We start from the raw sequence: 22,718 nt of genomic DNA, 5'->3' as shown, positions 1-22,718 counted from the left end.
GCATACATAAAAAACACATGCATTAGCGAGAGTAAGGTTCAAAAAGTTATCAATTCAAATACCATAGCATTAGAATATATGCAACTGTGACCAAAAAGCACAGAATAGTGAAAAATCTGTCAAAAACTAGAGAAAAATAGAGCATATCATGAGATGAACATAAATGAGAAAGAGAAAACATATCAATAATGCAATGTCTCAATAATATGACTGTCTAGAGAGAACTAAGCTTGTAAAACGTTGAAAAACCATAGAGAATTGGTATAGTAGAGCCTCATAATATATTGTGAGTACATTTGCATAAAACTGGGCTACCAAAAAAAGGAAGATTAAGTAGGTTGAAGAGTCAAGTAGCCAGTAATGTCATGTATGCGAAGGGTTGAGGAAAAAGAGTCACAAAATGGCGTCAAAAGGGTAAAATTTCACAATGGTGTGTAAAAAAACATACTAAAATAAGTCTGCAAAAAGCGGCATCCGGTGAAGAATACCTGCAGGAAGTTATGTGGAACACTGTGGTTTGCTCGGAGCAGAGAACAGGTCTCCAAGTTGAAAGTCGCTGTTAAAATGCCGCTAGGAGAGGTTTCTCCGTCCGCGTCATTGAAGCGACAAAATGGCGGCCCCAACTGTGAGAATCCCCATCACAGGGATTCGCCGGCCGTAATCTTCAAACACGACAAAATTAAAGTGTCAAAGAAGCATCATTTGCAGCTCCATAACCTCAGACAGCTCGCCCGCGAGATACAAGGCTGTCCGTGAGGTCACAAAGATCATTCCCTCCGCTTCTCCTGCAGCCGTCCCCGGGAGCATCACGGAGGAGGCGCCATGCCAGCCGAGCGCCTTTTTCCACTGATTTTCATTTAATATTTCTATGTTTTTCTTGGTCAGATTTGATCTGAGAAAATTGCAGGGGGTTCATTAATTATCGCTTTCGATAATTACGTTGGAAAATAATTCTTGCACAACTTGGAATGCCGATTTGCTAATGTAAACTTCTGCTAGTGTTGAATTGTAATGTACCTTACCGCTTACAATTGAGCCCTTAATGATGAACTTTAATGTAATCTTTTGACTAGTGTGGAAGTTGTTAAGATTTTCCTTGGTGTTTTCTTTTCTAGCTGGCGTTAAAGGTCACCTGTTTCCAAAACATTTCTTTGTTTTCCTTTTTTTGTTTCACTTCTCTCTCATTCGCTCTTTTTGGAATTTTACAAAATAAATGATTTATTTGCCCTACATAATCCAGAAATTCTGCTTTCTTTGTTAGCCATGAGGTGACATGTTTATTTAAACAGCGGTGTGCTAAGATACTCAGTGAGTATTGTAGCACAAGCAATTGTACTTTTTAAATACGTTATGTTAGCATGCATATCTGCATGCTCTCTTTATTTCTTTCTTTAATATTATTTCTTGAACCATCTTTTTTTCAGATGAAAAGGCTCTGGATCATGTATAAATATAGTGTTCCTTCTGGAAAATGTTTACTTCATGAATACAAATTCTTCTTTCCTCGGTGTAAAATCAGGATGCATGATCAACAGTAATTCAGTCGCATTAAAAACATTTGTTTTAATATGGAATTCTTGTGTTCGGAAGTAGGGTCTAATATAACTGCTGTTGTTTGATTTATTGTATGAATTCTGAAAATATTATTTATATAGTTCATTCCAGAGACCCAAACTAAAACTTTCTTCAAAAGCAAGTGATGTGGCACAAATGAGAAATGTAGGTGCAGGATATATTACTAGTCTACATTTGCTTTCCATAATCGTGTCCGATTTTCTCTGTTAATCAATGGCTCTGGCTTCTCTGGTCTTACCATTGCTTATGTTGCCTCACCCTAGAATGACAGTTCGTGTTTTACACCTTCTTGACATTAGCTTGGGAATTAAATGGGGTGTTTTGCTGTGCAAGAGCTATTTCCTTCAGGTGACTTGAGTTATTCATACTTTCAGCTCCCCTAGTCATTGTCGACTCACATCTATTTTCCTATTCTCATTTTTCCATCTTAGAATTGTAGAATTTTTAAGGCATCGTTTTATGAAAGGTCTCTTTGTTTCCGGTCTAGATTTTGAGTGGCAATTGTTTGCACTCTCCACATACCCTGGAAGTAGTTTCCAGAGAGTTGTCTATTGGAAGAGGTATTGCTTTTAAGTTTTAAGCTCTGATGATGTTGGTCCATTTCACATTTCCTAAGGGTCCTTTATTCAAGGCAATAACAAGGATTCCTTTTATATTTTCGAAAGCTTAAAATTGTTCCCTAGGGGCATTCCATATGGCTTCATTGGTGGAGTAGCTGGGTATGTGTAGTCCATACAATTTACTGTCTATATGCAAATAATATTTTTCTAATGTAAAAAGGTGTATTAATCTGTCTAAGGTAGATCAATGATGTCAAGTTTGGATTATTAGTGTGAAATTGTATATTTTGTGTGCCAGATTTGACGAAATTTCATGAAATAAGTGCAGTTTGCCAGTATTGTGCATAGCTCAGCAAGATGGGACATTTTGAGACATATGTAGGATTTTAGGTAACACAAAGTTTGGGAGCATTACAAATTTCACCTGCGACATTTAAATTTCCCCTAAGCTAAGTCTGGATAGTATTTGACAAGAGATTTCTAACTCCAGGCAGTTTAAAAATTCTTAATTGATTTCTGACTCGAGACAAGGTTCAAAATTCTTAATTGAGCACTTCAGAGATTTGCTTCATGCAATGTGGGTAGAAATATTCAGATTATTTGTATAACTCACTAAAATGTGATGGAATAGGGTTCTGATGCAAACTGGAAGAGAGTTATGTGCTTTCAGAAAACCCACAAATTTACTAGTTGAATGTTTTACAGGCGACGCAGTTTCATTTTTAAGGACACTGGCTATGTCTGGCAATTTTGTTGATTCTAAATAGTTGACCTCACTGCTTTAAATTGCATTATTAAGGATTGATTGAAGTATTGTTTTGATATTCTAACATGGCCCAGTTGTGCTTGTTTTGTTTACATGTAGAGTCTTTTGAAAACAACTTATAGATGCAAAACATGTTTGCTCTATGGAATTAGGAAAACATCTCCCTAAGTAGTGGATGATCAAGACGCAAATTTCTAAAAGCTTGAATTACTACTTTGAATGAATAGATGGTAATATGCCACTTGAAAAATGTTATCAACTGAACAGAACAATGACATTCTCAGATTGGATTTTACAGTGATAATAGAATGAGATCAGAATTCAAGAGTAATGTAAAACCCACATATTGAGAATTTTAAAGTCTATGAATCAGTAGCGATTACTCAGTTAAATTTATTAAATGAAATAAAATAAAGTTAGGACAATAACAAATGATTGTACCCACTTTTTTCGAGCCTTCAAACTTTAGCCATATTGTATTAAACCGTAAGAAAAATAATTCACGTGCACAATGCAATATTCACATCTTCACATTAGCCAAGTGTTTTTCCAACTATCGTAAATCTTCTGGCCTTCTGTGCTTTTAGTCTTTGATATCATTATTCAATGGTCCTTTTGAATGACTACATACAAGTTCTGTGGTCATTTGTAGATATCAGCTTATAATTTTCTGGCACATTGTCTCATATTAGTGAAAGTCTTGAAGTTGTCCTGAGTGGACCTATTATAATGCTTTTCCGTGTATTTCTGTCAGTCAGAGGTCTGCATAATCAGCCTTGCTAATTCAATACAATATGCATTATAAAATTTGCAGGTTGACATGTATGTATTTATTTATTTATTTATTTATTTATAGTTGTATATGGCACATTACCACCTGGGACTTTAAGGCACCTTATAATGCAATAACAGGAATGAGCGTTGCATCAATGAGTGTGGGAAGATAGCAAAGGAGAGAAACAGGAGGGCTGAATTAAGAAGATGTCTTAATTGAGGTTTCAGATTTGTCCAGGAATAGATAGTGAATGTTGTCTTCAGTTGTTTCCTGAAGGGAAAGAGATTGGGTTCTAAAGCTTAGTGGGAGTGAGGTCTGGTCTGATGTTCCCGTACCTGAGAAGTTCATGGTTTTATTCTACATTCCTTTTTTATTTGCTAATGTTCCTTCCTCTTGCTACATATTTTGAGTTTTTTTGCACAAGAATTTCCTTTTGTATATATTTAAAAGGATGAGAGTTCAATGAACAGGTAAGAGGTTACAGCTTTTCAGCCCAGTGCTTCTACTTTACTTGTATCTTCATCTTCACTGTCTACCTCATCTTCAATCTCATCATTAATTTCTGAGCTGACTGTAATGCTCATTCCTATTATTATTTTTTATGTAGGCCCGGGACATAATTCATCTTAGGGTTTCCATGAAGATTTCTTTAATGGGTGGTATTCTGCACTTATGATGGTCTTTTCCCTTGGCTTTATGCCTTGGCTGTGAATTAATTATATTTAGCTCAGAAACTGGTATTATTCCAAGCATGCTTCTTTGCAGCATTTTGATTACCTTTTTTTATGGTATGCATATCCTTGTTTAGTAGCTTTTGCAGTTGTGAAAATATTTTGCAAGGTACAGTGCCCTTTCTCTAGCACAGTATTATACGTATCTCTAACTGTTCAGATCAGTTTCTTAAACTTCATCATCTTGTCTCTTCAGATTGACTTCTATTAGAGTTAACAGGTTTTCTGTATATACATTCTCATCTCTTGGTTCTTCCTTTAATGCCTTTCCTTTCTCAGTAGGGTATTTTTTCTTAATTGGCATTGTTCTAATTTCTAAAGAGAACCTAAGGTTTCTGTTTACAAAATAATCATTTAGTTCATCTCCTTTTCTTTCCCCCCTTTTGCTTTTTCCTTGACCACATGGTGATTAAGTTACTTTCTCTTGTTGTACAGTTGAAGTATCCCATAGTCAACTCCTCCAATTTACCGTTAATTACATCTTTAACTTTTCCTCTTTGTTGGTTGAGTCCCCATTTACTATTGTTTATTAGTATATCTTTATTTTGGCCTACTACCAGTTTGTAGGTGTCTTTACCCCTGATTCTTCTGTAGGGTTGATCATGCCTTATTTTAGTTGTTCTTACATTCCAAACAAAATGCCACTAGGAACACAGAAGCATTCCAGAGCTTACAGCAATGTTTTCAGAAAAAAACGAAAACCTTTATTTTCAGTAATTCAGTAGATATGGGATCGATAACTGAGCTCCACTGATCTCTCATAAGGAGCAGGACCCTTTTGCTCACTCTCTGATCAGTTTTCACACACGTGGTCCTCCACTGCCTATATAAAATTTTATAATAAAAAAATTGAGCTCAGCCACCCACCCCAAATTAGTTTTAAATGCCTTCATCTGCCAAGCCTTGTGTCTCCTGTTCACAAAATGGAAAATAAAGATGTAAACATGTTTTCCTTCTGGTGTGCCTTGTCAATAGTGCAAAGATTGACCTGGCCTAAAAGGGCAGCTTGTGTGGACTAGGATACCACTGATTGGCCTGGAGGCAGAGTTGTGCTGTTTCTTGTGGCCTGAAAAGCCTGTTGTTATATTGCAGCTCGCCTTAGCTGCTCAGCCATGGAAGTGAAGTGTTAAAGATTTGCATTACTTGGCTTTTAGCTGGTTGACTGCTGCTATCTTCTTTGACTGTGGGTACATCTAGAGTATTGCATGCCCTGACACACAAGCATTTTTGGAATATATCCCGCTTCTAATATGATCCCTTTTCCTATTGGCACCCCAGAATCCCCTACACTCTCAATGAATGTCAGTATAATTGCGCCATCCCCTTCCTCCTACCACTCTTGCACATCGTTCTATCTTTTGTAGTTTAGTACACTAGTAAAATTGTTGCAAACTCTCCCTCGCATCCCCAAGTTTCATTCTCACTGACTTAGGTACCCATAGTAAAGGTGTTAGCAATCGAACACTATCTCACTAGGCCCCTACACAATTGCATTCTGATTCCCCCCTCTTCTTAGAGTACAAAAGGTGGCAAAATTTGCTCTTCTTATCCAGTAAATATCTACCCCTGCAGAGAGAGGAAAACATACTTCTATGCCATCTGACTAAAAGGGCTTATGCACAGCTTCTGGGCTTGTGCATCTGAACTAACGAACTTGCTAAGCATGGGGTTTTGGAGTTTGCTAGCTTTTTTACGACTTGAAACAAAAAGTCAAAAATAATGAAATATTGTTAATATGGGCAAGTTTGTGCCTGTCTCAATGGTAAAGAATCGTTTCCATCAAGTGAGGACATTGATGGGGCAGTCTGGGCTGGCAGTAGTGAAGGTCACCATACATAATCGGCCCATCATTGATCTTTAAACGATTAGGCTGAAGACTGAGTGAGATGTCTGTGAAAAATGAGCTACAAGATGCCGTTACTATAACTGAACCAACCTACACCTGTTCTCTGTTATACACCTTTATGATACAGATTAATTAATTCTAGAAATAAAAAGTGTAAATAAGAATTGACATAGCCAAATTGCCTAACTTATGAATGCACTGTGAAGCCAGACCTAAAAATCCATGCATGCTAATTTCTGCAGCATCCTATCTGTGCTGTTGCCAGAGAAAACACCATAAATTACCTAGTTATCCAAGACACTTTAATAGTATTACAGTGCTGTGTGTGTGCTGCTGAAAGTTTAAGATCAGGCATAAATACATTAATCACAGCTATGAGGAGGGCAATCACTATTTTGTGGAAGCACACAACTTCTGCCCAATCAAAACATGTACTCATGGCCCCCAACATGTGGACAGAGACAAGGACTCTGTCCTGGTGGTTCTCACATAATTGTCTGGCGAGAACTGTCAAGCCAGACCATAAAAACCATCATACACGTTTGTAGACAGGATGGTAGTAATGACATTTTTGCTGTTCTAAACGAACTCATAAGTTTTGGAGATATCTGTAACTCACCTTTTCTGTTGAGAGACAGGGGAAGTTGTGTGTATTGTCAAACATAAGCGCTGTGGGATTTGGGTACTTTGTATTCGATTCGGTCTATTCCATGCCATCATGAATGCAGATAATCAACTAATTGTTCGGTCTCACCCCGCCCTGGCACAACACAAAGTCATACTAACACCCTGCCTAAAGGTGGCTTTAATTGTTTGTACAAATCCGAATCTGTAGCACCATCTGTAGTTACATGCCTTATCCTACCAGATTCTGTCAGTACGATTACAGCATGGGAACCCCTTTAAATGCAAAAAACATTTCTGAAATAAAAACATCTCCCCTTTCTAAATCACTCATATAATAGCCTTCTTGGAATAATGGAAAATCTGTGGCTTGGTCGGAGCCTCGTTCAAAGCTATGCACTGTAAAATTGCATATGTCTTTCTCGCTTGCAATAGTATAAAGGAATGTGCCTGGAAAGAAAAATAAATCAAAGCTGGAAATGTGCACCCTGCCTGCTTGGTTGATCCACATGAGTAGGAGATTACAAAAGCTGTCCTGTAACTCCACGTATTTTACAACAGGAACCCGAGTCAGCATTTGCATTTCAGGAGAGGTTTTGGCAGGCATGAAAGGAAACCGTGCATTGTGGGATGCAGAGCTACATGAAAGAGTGGAGGGGAAAAGAGCAGAAATATGGAGGGTTCGAAGGCCTCCTATATCATATGTGTAGCTTCCTTATGGACCAGTGTTGTTTAATTCATTACTCCTCTGCCCCCCATATGGAATTATTCATAGTGCGCTAATGCCAGGATGTGTTTGTAATTATCTGTGTCTATATGTCTATCTATCTAGAAATCTATCTGACTAGAAGTTGTCTATCTACATGTCTGTTTGACTGGCGGTTATCTATCTATTTTGCTATCTATCTAGCTGCTTGTCTAGCTTTGCTCTTGTAGGGAACTCAATCAACCCGTTCATTGGTAATAGTGCTGTCAATTCTGAAAGATACAAAATAACCAAAAAACTCAGCTGAAAAATGGAACGTTTTACTTTGTTTCTGATCTGCAACAGTTCTAACTTTACAAATAGGCTGTAATCTGTTCAACAGTCAGGAATAAGGTCAGGACTGAAAGGGTCGTGATACTGTTGAGTTACAACGAAGACTGGACAGCTTCTGACAGTCATTGGCTGAGGTTGGCTGACAGACTAGAATCCTTTTTAAGAGTTTGCCTGTACACATACACAGCACTGCGCATAATACACTTCGGGCCCGATTACAAGTTTGGATGTGTGGGAGTGGACCGCCATGCCAGTGGCCCGTTCCTGCACCTTCAAACCCATGGTTGGCCCATCCGCCAGATTAGGAGTTTCCTGCTGTCTGGCGGTCTGTTTTTTGGCTTTCCCACGGCAGTGCCTCAGAAAATGGGAAAGCCAAAAACAGTTCCTGCACGGCATGGACAATAAAGTCCATACCATGCAGGAACTGGGGTGCATGCAAACAGGGGGGCACATTTGAGCCCCCCTGCATGCATCCACATGTTGTGAGGCACCAGAGGGCCCTATAGGGCCCCCTTTGTGTCCTCTCTACCACGGTTTTCATGGAGGTGGAACTGACATGGAAACCGTGACGGAGAGGTTCTCTGACGGCGGTCCGACTACCCAACTCGTAAAGGGGGGGTTGGACTGCCATGAGTCTGGTGGTCCTCAGACCACCACACTCGTAATTAGGGCCTAAGTCGTCAAATTGGCCCAATTTTGAACAGAAAGCAGGATACAATCTTCAGATAGTGTCCGAGGATTCATCAGCAGTCTGTATAAACATTTTGTAACCAGTTACTTTCTCATTGTATATGGAGGGAGACCTAAGAACAACCAGGTACCATATGCAGTCCAGGAACCGACAATGTCTGTTAGGACTACAGTCCTAAAATCGAAGGCGAGGTGTTTCACATTGGTATCCTGAGTTATTGGAAGTTGGATGATTTAATTGTATTACCATTAGGACCTTATGAGAGGGCAGTGTGGCATTTGAGACATCGGTTTCTGACCTGATTGACAGGAGTTGTGCTGATTTCTAGGCTTCCAGGCATCAGGCTTTGCTCACTCGGGCAATTTCAGCCGGAATCGATAAGCGGTGACCCTTAGTGCAGCTGATCCTTATATGTTCTTTCTTACTTCTATATGTTAACGCAAGCATGTGACCTGACTGGAGGCATGTTACTCCTGACTATTAGTCTTTGCATTTCACAAGCATCTCAGCACTATCCCATAACTTTTCCCCCAATATGATTACGTTTATGGTGCGATCGCAAAGCTGCATTATTTTTTTCTAAACAAAGATTGAACCAACTCTTACTGAGTGACTCAGAAAAATTAGATATCTGTCTGTTGCCGATATTCCTCAGTCAGGGCTACACGTTTTAATGGTAAAATATGCCATTTTTTTAGGCAGTGCAGCCTTTTCTTAGCTATTAAAGAAAGATTTCGAGTCTGATCTAGTGTTTCCCATGTCCTTGGTGGGAACCTCTTCGAGTTGAAACACAGAATGTGGCAGCATGTCTGCCAAAGAATGCCTGTATGGTGGACCTGTTGTCCCTTATTTTATCCCTGAAGACAGCCCTCCACGAAAATGAATGTCTGTCTTCAGGGATAGCAAATCTAAGCTTCTTTTAACCACTGGGAGTTGCGTACGAGTTTTTTTGCAATTAAGGAGTCGCAAAAAGCAATATTGATGCATGTGCCCCTAAGGATCTGGTGTTATTGCCGTCCTCTGAAAGGTTTTATGCTGTACGACTTTGCTAACATAATCTCATTTCATTTTTATTCAAAGCAGCTTGGTTGTTTGAACGATTGTCATTGTCTAGTTATGATGGATGTCATTGTCATTTCAGCCAGTCTGTATCTCTGCCAGGGCCGTTCCCGACATCTCTTCTAGCTTGCAGAAAAGCTCCACGAATAGGAAGGATTTTCTTTTGTAAACTTGTCATAAAAACCACTTGAAATACATTCTGTGGTCATTTTCTGAAGGACCTGTAAAAAAGCAAGTGGTATCCCCAATGCTTACTAGAAAATTAACTTTATAATACATGGTAGACTACAATAACTGTATAAAATAAATACCTGTATCAGATGTTCTTATTGCAGTCTACTTGTGACCTAAATAGTCACCCGTGATAGGAAAGTGACTTTGCAATTCTGGTAATACATTTTTACAGTTGAGTTTTACCATCACAATGGTTGCTGTTAGCAGACACTGAACAGAATACAAAAAATAAATCAAGAGTTCGCTTATAACGACTTTTTGTTCCGAATTTTCCTTGGAAATTAACCATCATTAGCAGAGGTGGAAGCACTTGTGCCAATATACATATAAACAACGTCATTACAAGAGTTAATTACATATTTTATACTATAGACTTTTTAATGTTTCATTTTAACATTTTTCTGCAGCCATTTACAAATCGCAACTCCTGCAGCCATATGTTGCCTTTAGTAAGAAGCAAGGGAAAACAATTTAATAGAGAGTTACAAAATGTTAATGTTTAAAAAAAAAAAAATATTAGCATTTAAAAGGATATGGCGTACATTACAAATGAATGTTACAAAGACACAACAGAGCAGTGACCTTAAAATGGACGGGGGTAGGGGAAAGGAGGATGGGGAGAAGGGGAAAAAGCAGGAGGGAGAAAGGGAATGCTGTCATGTACATAATCTGAAGTATATAAAATATTGCAGTTATCTGCTTAAAAGAGCATTTTATATGAGCACTAGCAGCCGTCCCGACGTTGTCCGGGTATGAATTGCTACCGGCCAGTAGTATATTGTTTTGTAGGATTTCGTTTTGATAGCATTACTTATCTGTGACAGGCCTGTGAAATGCTCCGATTCACAGTGCACTGCTGATGAACTTCAGTAGTGTGTGAACTCGAGTTTCCCTACTTTATTTTTCCTTGCGATATTATATAGCGCAAACTCAACAACATGGCATGAGCACAATTTACATTACAGAAGAACACATTCATTTGTGGTAGGCACGGGGAGACAAAGCGATTTGCCTGGAATCACAGGATTTTGAGCTGATGCCGAGATTCAAACGTAGCTCCCCAGCTCTAAAGTTAGCAATTCTAGAACTTGTGGCGGGAGGTGTGTCTAAAAGTGTATGTCGGTGCTGGCCATCAATGAGAGAGACCTATGCATTTTTCAAATGGGTGGTGAATAAATATGAGTATGTTGCTTGAGATGTCGGCCGCCGTGCCACCAATGCACTTACCGGGGGAGGCTAAACACCCATTTTTCCGCAACTTTCGTTCCGCATACCATCACTCTGCATACTTTCATTACGAAAGTACCATGACTCCGCAATGCCATTATAACGCATGGCATGACATTTGATATGCTTTTACCACACATACATTTACAACGAAATTCGTTGTAAATGCATAAATGGTAAAAGCATGTTTTTTTAAATCTTTGGATAAGGTAAGTATGGGTATAGGGGTATATGTTTTGGGGTACTGAGGTATATGTTTTGGGGTGTTTGGGTATTTTAAGGGTTCAGGTATAGTTTTGGGTTATGGGGTACAGGGGTAGCTTTAGGGTTTAGGGATGGGTATGGGTTTTGGGGTACAGGGGTATTTTTAGGGTTCAGGGCTAGGTTTGGTTTTTGGGGTGTAGGGGTATTTTTAGGGTTCAGGGGTAGTTTTGGGGTACAGGGGTATTTTAAGGGTTCAGGGCTAGGTTTGGGTTTTGGGGTACAGGGGTATTTTTAGGGTTCAGGGCTAGGTTTGGGTTTTGGGGTACAGGGTTATTTTTAGGGTTCAGGGCTAGGTTTTGGGTTACAGGGGTATTTTTAGGGTTCAGGGCTAGTTTTGGGGAACAGGGGTATTTTAGGGTTCAGAGGTTGGTTTGGGGGTACAGTGATATTTTTAGGGTTCAGGGCTAGGTTTGGGTTTTGGGGTACAGGGGTATTTTTAGGGTTCAGGTTTAGGTTTGGGGTACAGGGGTATTTTAAGGGTTCAGGGCTAGTTTTGGGGAACAGGGGTATTTTAGGGTTCAGAGGTTGGTTTGGGGGTACAGTGATATTTTTAGGGTTCAGGGCTAGGTTTGGGTTTTGGGGTACAGGGGTATTTTAGGGTTCAGGGGTAGGTTTGGGTTTTGAGGTACAGGGGTATTTATAGGGGTCAGGGCTAGGTTTGGGTTTTGGGGTACAGGGCTATTTTTAGGGTTTAGGGAAAGGTTTGGGGTACAGGGTATATTTATAGGGTTAAGATGGGTTAGTGTTTAAGGGTGTTGGGGTATTTTAAGGAGTAAGGGTGGGTTATGATTATGGGGTGCAGGGGTATTTAAAGAGAGCAGGGTGGGATTAGCACACAATATGAGACATGGCATGAGGGGCGGAACGTAGCACACGCCCCCAGCGTTTGTCACACCCCCAGCACACGCCCACAGCACACGATATGAGACATGGCATGAAGGGCGTAACGTACCACACACCCCCAGCGTTTGTCACGCCCCCAGCACATGCCCACAGCAGGTTTGGGTTTTGGGGTACAGGGGTATTTTTAGGGTTCAGGGCTAGGTTTGAGTTTTGGGGTACAGGGGTATTTTAAGGGTTCAGGGCTAGGTTTGGGTTTTGGGGTACATGGGTATTTTTAGGGTTCAGGTTTAGGTTTGGGGTACAGGGGTATTTTAGGGTTCAGGGTTATGTTTGGGTTTTGGGGTACAGGGTTATTTTTAGGGTTCAGGGCTAGGTTTTGGGGTACAGGGGTATTTTTAGGGTTTAGGGGTAGGTTTGGGGTACAGGGGTATTTTAAGGGTTCAGGGCTAGTTTTGGGGAACAGGGGTATTTTAGGGTTCAGAGGTTGGTTTGGGGGTACAGTGATATTTTTAGGGTTCAGGGCTAGGTTTGGGTTTTGGGGTACAGGGGTATTTTAGGGTTCAGGGGTAGGTTTGGGTTTTGAGGTACAGGGGTATTTATAGGGTTCAGGGCTAGGTTTGGGTTTTGGGGTACAGGGGCATTTTTAGGGTTTAGGGAAAGGTTTGGGGTACAGGGTATATTTATAGGGTTAAGATGGGTTAGTGTTTAAGGGTGTTGGGGTATTTTAAGGAGTAAGGGTGGGTTATGATTATGGGGTGCAGGGGTATTTAAAGGGAGCTGGGTGGGATTAGCACACAATATGAGACATGGCATGAGGGGCAGAACGTACCACACGCCCCCAGCGTTTGTCACACCCCCAGCACACGCCCATAGCACACGATATGAGACATGGCATGAAGGACGTAACGTACCACACGCCCCCAACGTTTGTCACGCCCCCAGCACATGCCCACAGCACAACGCAGACACGCCCACAAGGGACTACTTTGCTGGCACGGTTATTTTACCTTTTAAATGTATATGGTGGGCGTCTGCATAGCCTATGTCCTTCTGCTGCAACTGCCCTTTCCAACACTGTAGTAGGTGTTGTGATTGGTGCTGTGGTTCCTGAGAATACCCGCCTCAAAGGTTTGGGCTCTCTCTTTATTATATTAGTATAGATTAGCAAATTTTCGTCACATATTCCATCCTGGCAAAGCAGGGTAGAGGTAAGGGTTTCATAACCATCTCAAATCTATTCTATAGGGTGTGGTGTATTTCAACATCATATGTTGAAATACACCAGAAGCGCTGATAGGAAATTAGATATAAGTTTGGCTAAGATCTTTTTGTCTACATTAACCCTGCATGCGTAATTGGATTAGTAGGATCGATAAGCCCTCTGACATAGATATTTAATGTTTGTAGTCATTGTACAATGCTTGGGTGATATGTTGGTGTTTTTGGACAAGCTGCAGTGACGTGTGATCTGGACATCTGTCCAGTATCGGAGATTTATTGCTCGAGTATCTGAAAGTCTAGGTTCTGTGTTTTGACAGGCTTTGCAGCTGGGGCAGGAGCGGGGAAGGCCAGGGTTAGGGTCTGCTCTAAGGTAAGGGTCTGTTCTAAGGTACATGTGTATCTAAATGGGAGAAATCAATAGCATCAAACAGTCCCCCAACCCATCCCCACCCACTCCAACCCCCGAACTTGCTTGAGTATCCCTGACCCCTCCCCCCCACCCTGTCCCCCAACAAAAGGATGTTGGTAAATTTGAATGGAGATTGTGCGGCTGGGGAGTGATGGATTTTGCCGTCGTACGTCACCCGCAATTTTGCTGGGTATAAGAGAGCATAGGTGACGTTGGCCTGCTGCAGGAGCATTTTTTACTGGTTGGAAGTGTTTACGGACAGTTTGAACAGAGACAGTGAAATCTGGGTAAAAAGAGACTATATTTCCTCCATATTGCACTTCACCTCTTTCTCTGGTGTAGCACTGTGTCCCTGTCTCTGTAGTTAAGCAGGCGAGCGATTATTGGTCGGGCTGATGCGCCTGGTGGCGGTCTGGGAGCCAGGGATTTGTGCGCTCGTTCAACTATGAAGACCTGGGATACATGTCCATCAAATAGGTCTTTGAGCATGCTGGTGAAATAATTTTCCATATTGTCATTGGCACACCTACTATTTCGCCTCGAGCGAGCCTCAAGGTCTTCGTTTTTGGCCTTGATGATGGCCAGGACCCTGTCCATTTGCAATAATTGCTCTTTGGTTCTGGCTTGATTATCATCAATATCTGAGATTCGGGTTTCCATGTGATCCAATCTGTCTTCATGTTTGCTAACCTTCTCATGCATTTCATCAAGGCGGTGCACCATTTGGTCCATTTTACTGTCAATTGTCTTGAGACTGGCCTTGATATCCGCTAGGATGGATTTGAGGTTTTGCTCCTGTTGTTGATCTTCCATAAAGGGGTCCGAGGCTTGCTCCTGTGACTGGTCCACACCCGTTTGGCGTGTTGATTTGCTTTCGAATGAGATTGTGGACTGCCTCGTATCATGCTTTCCTATTGTGTCCTGGGGTGCTTCACAGCGTTACACAACTGTGTTCCAGGCGCTCCTTAATACTCCCAACTGTTGGGAACAGCACCGTGGCATCCGGCTCTAGTCGCCTACGTGAGTGAAGCGTGGCGGGAGACTGAGGGCCACTGTCCTTGCTCTTGGATTTCCCAGTGATTGTAGTGCAGCGTGATCCTGCCCCTCTAGGATTCTAGGCACGATAGATGAGACCTAGTTCCTCCACAGTGGTCCAGAGGGAGTGGGGAACGTAGACAGAGGGGCAGTCTCTCCTATCTTCAGCTTGGCCTCAGAACACCGCCCTGGCCCCAATGCAACAACGCTCAGTAACGGCGGCCCCTCATGTTATGTTATAACCAATTTATAAAGCGCACTTAGACCAAGGTTTCATGGCGCTGTTTTGAGCAATTGTGAGTTAACTGTTCTGACGTGACTTCTGAAGGGATGGTTACTCATGTGCCTGTATGAACAGCCATGTCTTAAGTTGCTTTCTGAACCGAAGTAGATCGGGGCAAGAACGGATTTCCCATGGGAGTGAGTTCCATAGTTGTGGTGCCAAATGTCCAAAGCGACACCCACCATGTCGTTTGTGTTTGAATTTTGTGCTCACCAACAAATTCTAATGTTTGGAACGGAGATCACGGGTTGGAACATACCTCAGTATCAGATTGTTAATAAAAACTGGGCTATAACAATTTAGAGATTTAAATGTGAGGCAGGCGGTTTTAAAGGTGGCCCGCTGAAGCAGTGGGAGCCAATGGAGTTTTTTTATCAGAGCTCTGGCCGATTGCCACTTAGGCTGCTGATAAATCAATCTAGCTGCCTGGTTCTGTACAAGCTGGAGCCTCTTGATCTGATAGGAGGGGAGGCCTAGATAGATTGAGTTTGCATAGTCTAGGTGGGATAAGACTAGGCCGATCACAACTTGTATCAGTGCTGCCTGGGAGAGTAGGTGGTGTATCTTTTGGATCTTCCGCAGCTGGAAAAAGCATTTAGATACAACCGAGCCCACTTGAGTGTTTAGGGACAGATCTTTGTCAATAGTCACCCCTAGGCTTTTTACGGAAGAGGAGGGTTTAGGGAACGTCCCTAGTTCTGCTGGCCAATAGTGAGGCCCCCAGGAGATACAACTATCTCCTATCAGCAGTACCTCGGTCTTTCCGGGGTTCAATTTTAGGTGGTTATGATCCATCCAGTTGCGGATGAACACCATGGTGTCCTGAAAGTTGGAGATTGATTCAGTGGAGTTGTCTATGGTAAAGGAAAGCTGCAGATCGTCTGCGTAGTTGAAAGTCATTACTTTCCTCTGTTTTAAGGCTTTAATTAGGGGGAGTAAATAGATGTTAAACAAATGTGGGGATAGGGAGGAGCCCTGGGGAACCCCACATGTAATATTCAGCCCTGGCGCTGTAAAATTTGCCAGGCGAACAGCCTGTGTACGATCCTCCAGGAATGAGGTGATCCAACTTAGGGCCCTACCTTGAATGCCTGCGCGCTCGACACGGTCCAACAAGATCTTATGGTCCACCGTGTCGAACGCGGCAGACAGATCAAGGAGAACCAGAGCCTGGGGGGTACCGGTGTCGGCCTCCCTGCGGAGCTCGTCCAGGACTGCCAAGATGACCATCTCAGTTGAATGCCCTGGGCGAAAGCCAGCTTGATGAGGGTCTAGATGTTCGGTTTGTTCTATAAAGGCAGACAAAGATTTTGCAACATGTGCCTCCAAAACCTTAGCTAAGTAAGGAAGCAAAGAGATGGGGCGATAGATAGATGGCTCTAATAAATCGGCGCCAACCTTTTTTATCAGGGGGACCACAGTGGCACCTTTAAATGATTTTGGGACACAGCCTTGAGTAATTGATGAATTTAAAAGGGATAGAGCAGGTTGAGGAATGGTGGAAAAAACTTCTCTCATAATATGTGGGGGCAGCAATCCCGGGGGGATCCAGATTTGACCTTGGACATCAAGGAGATGAGTGAATCTGCATTGATAGTAGGGAAACAGTCCATTGTATGGGTATTCCTGACAGAGTCAGGGGGGATCACAGCTGACGGTGAACATTTGATGCTGGCTTTAATAGCTGTGATTTTTTCTAGGAAGAATGTGTTAAGTTTATCACATAGTTCTTGAGTGGGAGTTGGTTTAGGTGAGACTCTGTCAGGGTTGGAGAGTTCATCCACAATTGAGAAGATCTCTCTCGATTTGTTAGTGGACGTTAAAATTTTGGAGGAAAAGTATTCAATCTTGGCTACCTTAATGGCTTTGTTGTATTTTGCTTGTTCTTGTTTATAGAGGAGCTTATCTTCAGGGTCATAGCAGGCTCTCCATTTCCTCTCTTTCTGACGAAGTAATAGTTTCATGTCCTTTAATTCAGGAGAGAACCATTTATGGGCTTCTGCTTTCCGGTTAATTTTGATCTTTTAAGGGGGGGCAAAGTGATCGCTTGCTGTTTTTAACCAGTCATTGATCTGTATGTCAAGGAGATTCACATTCTGGGCTGGACTAGGAGTGGATCCGGCCAAGAAGGTTGTGAATTCAGACAAGTCCACGGATTTCCAGCATCTGGCAGTTCCACCCTCGACCAAGGGGGATCTAGTTCGCATTGCCAGGGTGAGGTCAAACGTGACCAGAAAATGGTCAGACCATATACATGGGTGTACCTTTGTGGCAGAGATGATGGGGTTTGTTGTCCAGACTTGGTCCAATATATGGCCCTTATTATGTGTTGGCCTGAGGATATGTTGTGTGAGGTTAAAATTTGACAAGAGGTTAGTAAATTCCAGGGAGTGAGGTCCACCGGTTTGGTCCCCAAACCAGTAGTTGAAATCGCCGATTAGCAAGATATTAGAGTACTTGGCTGCTAAATTGGCTATCTGTTCGCTCAGAGACATGGGAAAGAGCGGCATAGGCTGAGGAGGTCTATAAACAACTACACATATTAGTGAAGTGTGATCCGAGTCAAGTTTAATCACTAGGTTGTCTACGCTAGCTAGATTGAGGGAGTCGATAGACCTAAAGTCATGTTTACGATGAATAATGGCAGCCACTCCTCCTCCGGCTTTTCCTGAAGGCCGGTCAGCGTGTAATATGTAATAGTCGGTCGGGAGTGCTGCTAGTATATCAGGGGCAGAGTCAGGGGTTATCCATGTTTCGGTCAGAAACAGGATATCAGGTAAATCAGAGGAAAGTAAGGTGAAGATTTCCAATTGGTGTTTGACTAGGGAACGTGTGTTTAAGTAAAGCACTCTGAAGGTTATATAATTAGGGGTAATGGTTACCTTGTGGTTCCTTTGGATACCTTGTATTTCCGGAAATGTGTCACGTTGTTGTAGGAGTCCTAGACTGTCGAGACGGTTCCTAGAGATTTGGTCTAACCGATGGTGTACTCCATGTATGTTGCATACTTCTATAGCGGTGTATTTCAATAACGGCACAGCGTGCCCTGCCCCTTGCCCCGTACTGGCGCGGACGGGCGCAGACGGGCTTGCCTTCGGCGCGCTGCCGGCGTGCCCGCTGCGCCCGTCCGCTGCGCTCCCTGAATGGGGGGGCCATCTTATACTAACGGGTGTGTGAGGGGCCGAACACTAGACCGCTTGCCCCGATTCCCTATCCAAGATGGCGGTCGCCAGGAAAACGAGGCAGATAAGAGTATCCACGCAGCGTTTAATCGGCTGCAGTGGGTAAGGGCATGGGCTAAGAGCGAATCAATTAATTCCCAGCAATAGTAATTTTAAAATGCAGTTTTTAGTGCAAATAAGAAATAAAGGTGCAGTTTTAAAATGAACGTAAATTCGGTCACAACACACCAGTCCCGGCTTCCGCCTCAGGACAGACACTCGCACGCTCTAAATCAGGGAAACGAGTGCTTTTAGCAGCGTTTTTATGCCAAAGGAAGTGTGAGGGGCCGAGCACTAGACCGCTCGCCCCGATTCCCTATCCAAGATGGCGGTCGCCAGGAAAACGAGGCAGATAAGAGTATCCACGCAGCGTTTAATCGGCTGCAGTGGGTAAGGGCATGGGCTAAGAGCGAATCAATCAATTCCCAGCAATAGTAATTTTAAAATGCAGTTTTTAGTGCAAATAAGAAATAAAGGGCAATCAGGATGGCCATAAAGGCGAACCTTCACGACGCTTCCCTTGCTCCTGAGCGAAACCCAGCACAGTCTTGCTCACCTTCAGCGGTCATCTCCCGCGTCACAGCCTCAATGGGTAGGGGAAAGCGATGTTGCACTTGATTATTGATCTGATTCCTCTTGTTCCTTCTGTCCTTCTCAATATTTTAGAGGCGGGGACAAGGCTGAGCCTGACTCAACAGTGTGTCTGAGGCAAGGGGGCCCAGAGCCGAGGCTGGGTCCGGCAGAGCGTCCGCTCCTCCCCGCTCTCCTCAGCAGGTAGATCACTTGCCCCGGGCAGAACCACACATGGGCTACCACGTCCGCAGATTAGGCCGGGCACAGCTACTTCTGCCCCGCTGCTGGTCGCACTATTGAGACCCGGCAGGCCGGGGTCTACGCCACGGACCCCCAAAGCAGCGAAGCGCAAGATCGCCTCCGGCCAGCCCGCCTAGGGCCTCAGGATCCCAGCGAACTCAATCAATGAGAGATCGGAGCATATGTATACTGCTGCGGCTCCGACACTCAGCAACGTTCAGCCCAGCGGTGTCCAGTGGGCAAAATGGCGTTCCATCCCTCCGGAGGTCTCAGCGTGCCGCTTGCCTAGGCTCTCAGAGGTGCAATCTGTGTGCACCTCTCCTGGCTCAGCAGGTGCGCAAAAGTTTCTAGCGTGAGGGCACCCACTTTTTAGCAATATTGGAGGCCAGTGGGCGTAGGAATAATGTTGGATTATGTGCTTAGCCGTCGGAGCCTCTTTATCGAGCGGCCATTTCGCTGCATGGCCAAGCTCAGCCCCCTCACAGAATGTTAATGTTGTGTGCAAGAGTTTGCATTGTAAGGAATAAAATACCATTCAACATATAGGAAAAGGATACTGCAAGTCTCCATGTTGTTCCATGACCTTATAAAGAAGCTCTGCCTTTGGGAAAGCAAGGATGATGGTCTTCTGTTCCCTGCATCCTGCTTTCCCATTTGCAGACATTCCCAAGGGGTAGCTAATTGTGGTCTAGCTGATTATTAGGGAGATTATTTAGCAAACACTACCATCGTACAATTTGTAATACCGCCTATTTGCCACATCGCACACCCATTTGCAAATTGCACATCTTGGTTGCATACTAATCTTTGTAAGTTGGCCTTGAGTACTAAAACTTAATGTTGTTAAGCCGACTTTTTCTGCTCTTGGTTAATCATAAGATTTTTGGAAGTCTGTCTACTCATACAATTTGTCTCTGAGAACCAAAATTGCTTTTCAGTTAATATATTTTTTCACATACTTGTGGGATCAACATTATGTTACATCTTAGGGCCACACTCCAGGTCCCTCAACCTTACCTGCATTGTGATCCCTTTCACCAATATTAACCTCCGAGCAATCTTTTGTCTTACAACTAACTACAATAGCTCTTTTTGCCATGCTGTTTGTCCTGCTTTTGGGTCTTCTGTCTAATTTAGTGGAAAGGTTTCATTCATACTATATCATTTTCCCCTTCAAATGTTATGTTATGTTATTTTTATATAGCTCAAATTACCTCTGGTCTCTAAGCGCTTAAATGTACATTTTAAAATCCATTTCTTTGAAGATATTCAAGTAATTTCTAGTAATTACTCAATTTCCTCATCACAGAAGTTATTCCCAATATGTTAGGTCGATGTGTTCTCTCCATCTCCACACCTGCCTCATTTCGTTCCTATCTAAATACTCCACGAATTGCAGTGGTGGTGGATGCTGAAATATACTATTATGTATGCCTTCTGGCACATATGCCTTATCATTTTAAACATGTGTTAGGTCCAGCTGAGTCTTCTGGAATACCATTGCCTTTTCTTTTTTCTGAGTTTTATATAGCGCAAACTTGACCCGAAGGTATCTGGTATCAGAGCGCTTTACATAGCACCAGTTGCGTTACATGAGGACACATTCATTTTTGGGTGACTAAGTGATTTGCCCAGAATCACAGGATGTTGAGCGTCATTGCCGAGACTCGAACCCAGTTCCCCAGATTCGAGGTCGACCGCCCTAGCCTTTGGGCCAAGTACTCTCCTCCATCATAGTTCACATTTCCTAACCTCCCACTTCTCGCCATGTTCTACTGCTATCATTTCATTTCTCACTAGGTCCAATTTCGTCCCCCATTCTCAATGTATCTGGCTTGCATTTCTATTTCACATTTCTTACAATCCTCACACGATGTATCCAATTTTATATCCCCTGCTCCAGATGAGTTTTATTATTAGTGAACTAAATTCCACGTCGGATTTACTATACTTCACTTGACTTTTATCTATTTCCATTTCCTGTCTATGAATCCAAACGTCTGTTATCCATATGTCGTTTGTGTACCTCTTATCCAGTTTCACATGCCCCACTTCCTACGTTTCAGATTTGCCATCCTCCTGCATTTATTGCATGTTCACTGCATTAAGTATGAATATGATTATTGTTATTAGTAATACAAATAATAAAAAGAGAAGAATACTTGCACACCAAACTCTGTACAGCCTACATGCTCATAGTTAAGGAAGAAGAACAAAGAGGTAATGCTCTGATTATTTACCGGTAATGATTACATGTTTACATTAAGGATGTCTTTGAGACCTTGCCACATTGTCTCCTTGTTCAGACTTTTCAGTGAATTCTGATAGAGGAGATGCCCGGATGAAGACCCTGCCCTCCGGGGCGGTGTTGTCTAATTTAAATAACAAGTTGCATTTGTTTAAGTGGACTCTCCCTCAAACATGTTGAGGTTTGAAGCAAATTTACTAAAGATTATCCGTAAGTAATCCAGGGATTAATGTGTATTTAGGATGATATTTTCAAGGTGCTAAAACATCTATGAATTAGAAGTGTTTAAGAATAAATTTTTCTACACCTTTTTGACAGTTGCTTTGACAAATGTTTTGTTAGCAATAGGAAGCACAAATCAGACTTTGTTATACATTTGCATTCTTTATAGCTTTCTTTTTACTTGTCTTTTAGGTATTCACCTCACATGGCCCAACAGTTATCATGCCTACTTGGTTCTGCACCCAAGAATGGTTTTGCCATGTCGGCAAATTTAATGAAGGTGGACCGGTAGGTGCAATTGTAAATAATATTACTAACATTACATTCTTACCCAAAGACAAAAAATAAAATAATTCAAAACCGCAATAACAAATATTTTTTAAATATGAGTAGGAGCAAGATATCTAAATCTTTCAAGACCTTAGAGTTATCATATTATTCTAGACAATAATATAGAGTCTTCCAGTGCCAGTGTGTTTGCACACACATGGGCTTGAGTGTTCTTTAAAATGTTGCTATTAGTTCATTAAAGTACATTTGCCTTGTTGTGCACCCATATAACCATCCAGTATCTCTCTTTTTCTTGACAGATTGAGGGCTTGACTGGTTCATACCTTCACCAGTAGGCCAATATTTCTATAAAGAGGTTCTGGTGACATTTAAAAATGTTACTATAACTCCGAGATGTCAATTACATGTTATCTATTTTTTGTATTAAAAGTTTCTTTTGGATTAATTAGCTTTGAAAAGGTTTTTGTCTTCAAAGTTCAGCTAACAATGGACACTGATTTTAATTAGAATATTTAGGTGTACCTTTCATGAATTAACTGTAAATAAGGCAATGGTGTAGGGGTAGTGTTGTTATGCAATTCAGTATCTGAATCTTGTGCCACATAATTATAGATTTATTGCAGTTGCCACATAATTTGCCAGACAATTTCCATAATTTTCAGATTTCACCCAAAAATGTTTCTAGGTGGTGCCATAGAACATTAAGAAAATGTCATAACCCTTTAGTTGGTCGAGTCACGC

General features: G+C 42.1%; 1 protein-coding gene across 1 annotated transcript in view; it reads left to right on the top strand.

The window, feature by feature from the left end:
• The window catches only part of QTGAL (queuosine-tRNA galactosyltransferase), a 2,104,007-nt gene that overhangs the window by 1,372,367 nt on the left and 708,922 nt on the right, over window positions 1-22,718 (top strand). The window contains exon 7 of the mRNA XM_086930605.1: window positions 21,879-21,974. Coding sequence (XP_086786731.1) covers window positions 21,879-21,974 — 96 coding nt within the window. The remainder of the gene's footprint in view (window positions 1-21,878; window positions 21,975-22,718) is intronic.

Source organism: Lissotriton vulgaris, chromosome 7, assembly GCF_964263255.1.
Source record: "Lissotriton vulgaris chromosome 7, aLisVul1.2, whole genome shotgun sequence".
Lineage (NCBI taxonomy): Eukaryota > Metazoa > Chordata > Amphibia > Caudata > Salamandridae > Lissotriton > Lissotriton vulgaris.
This window is presented reverse-complemented; position numbering and strand designations above follow the sequence as displayed.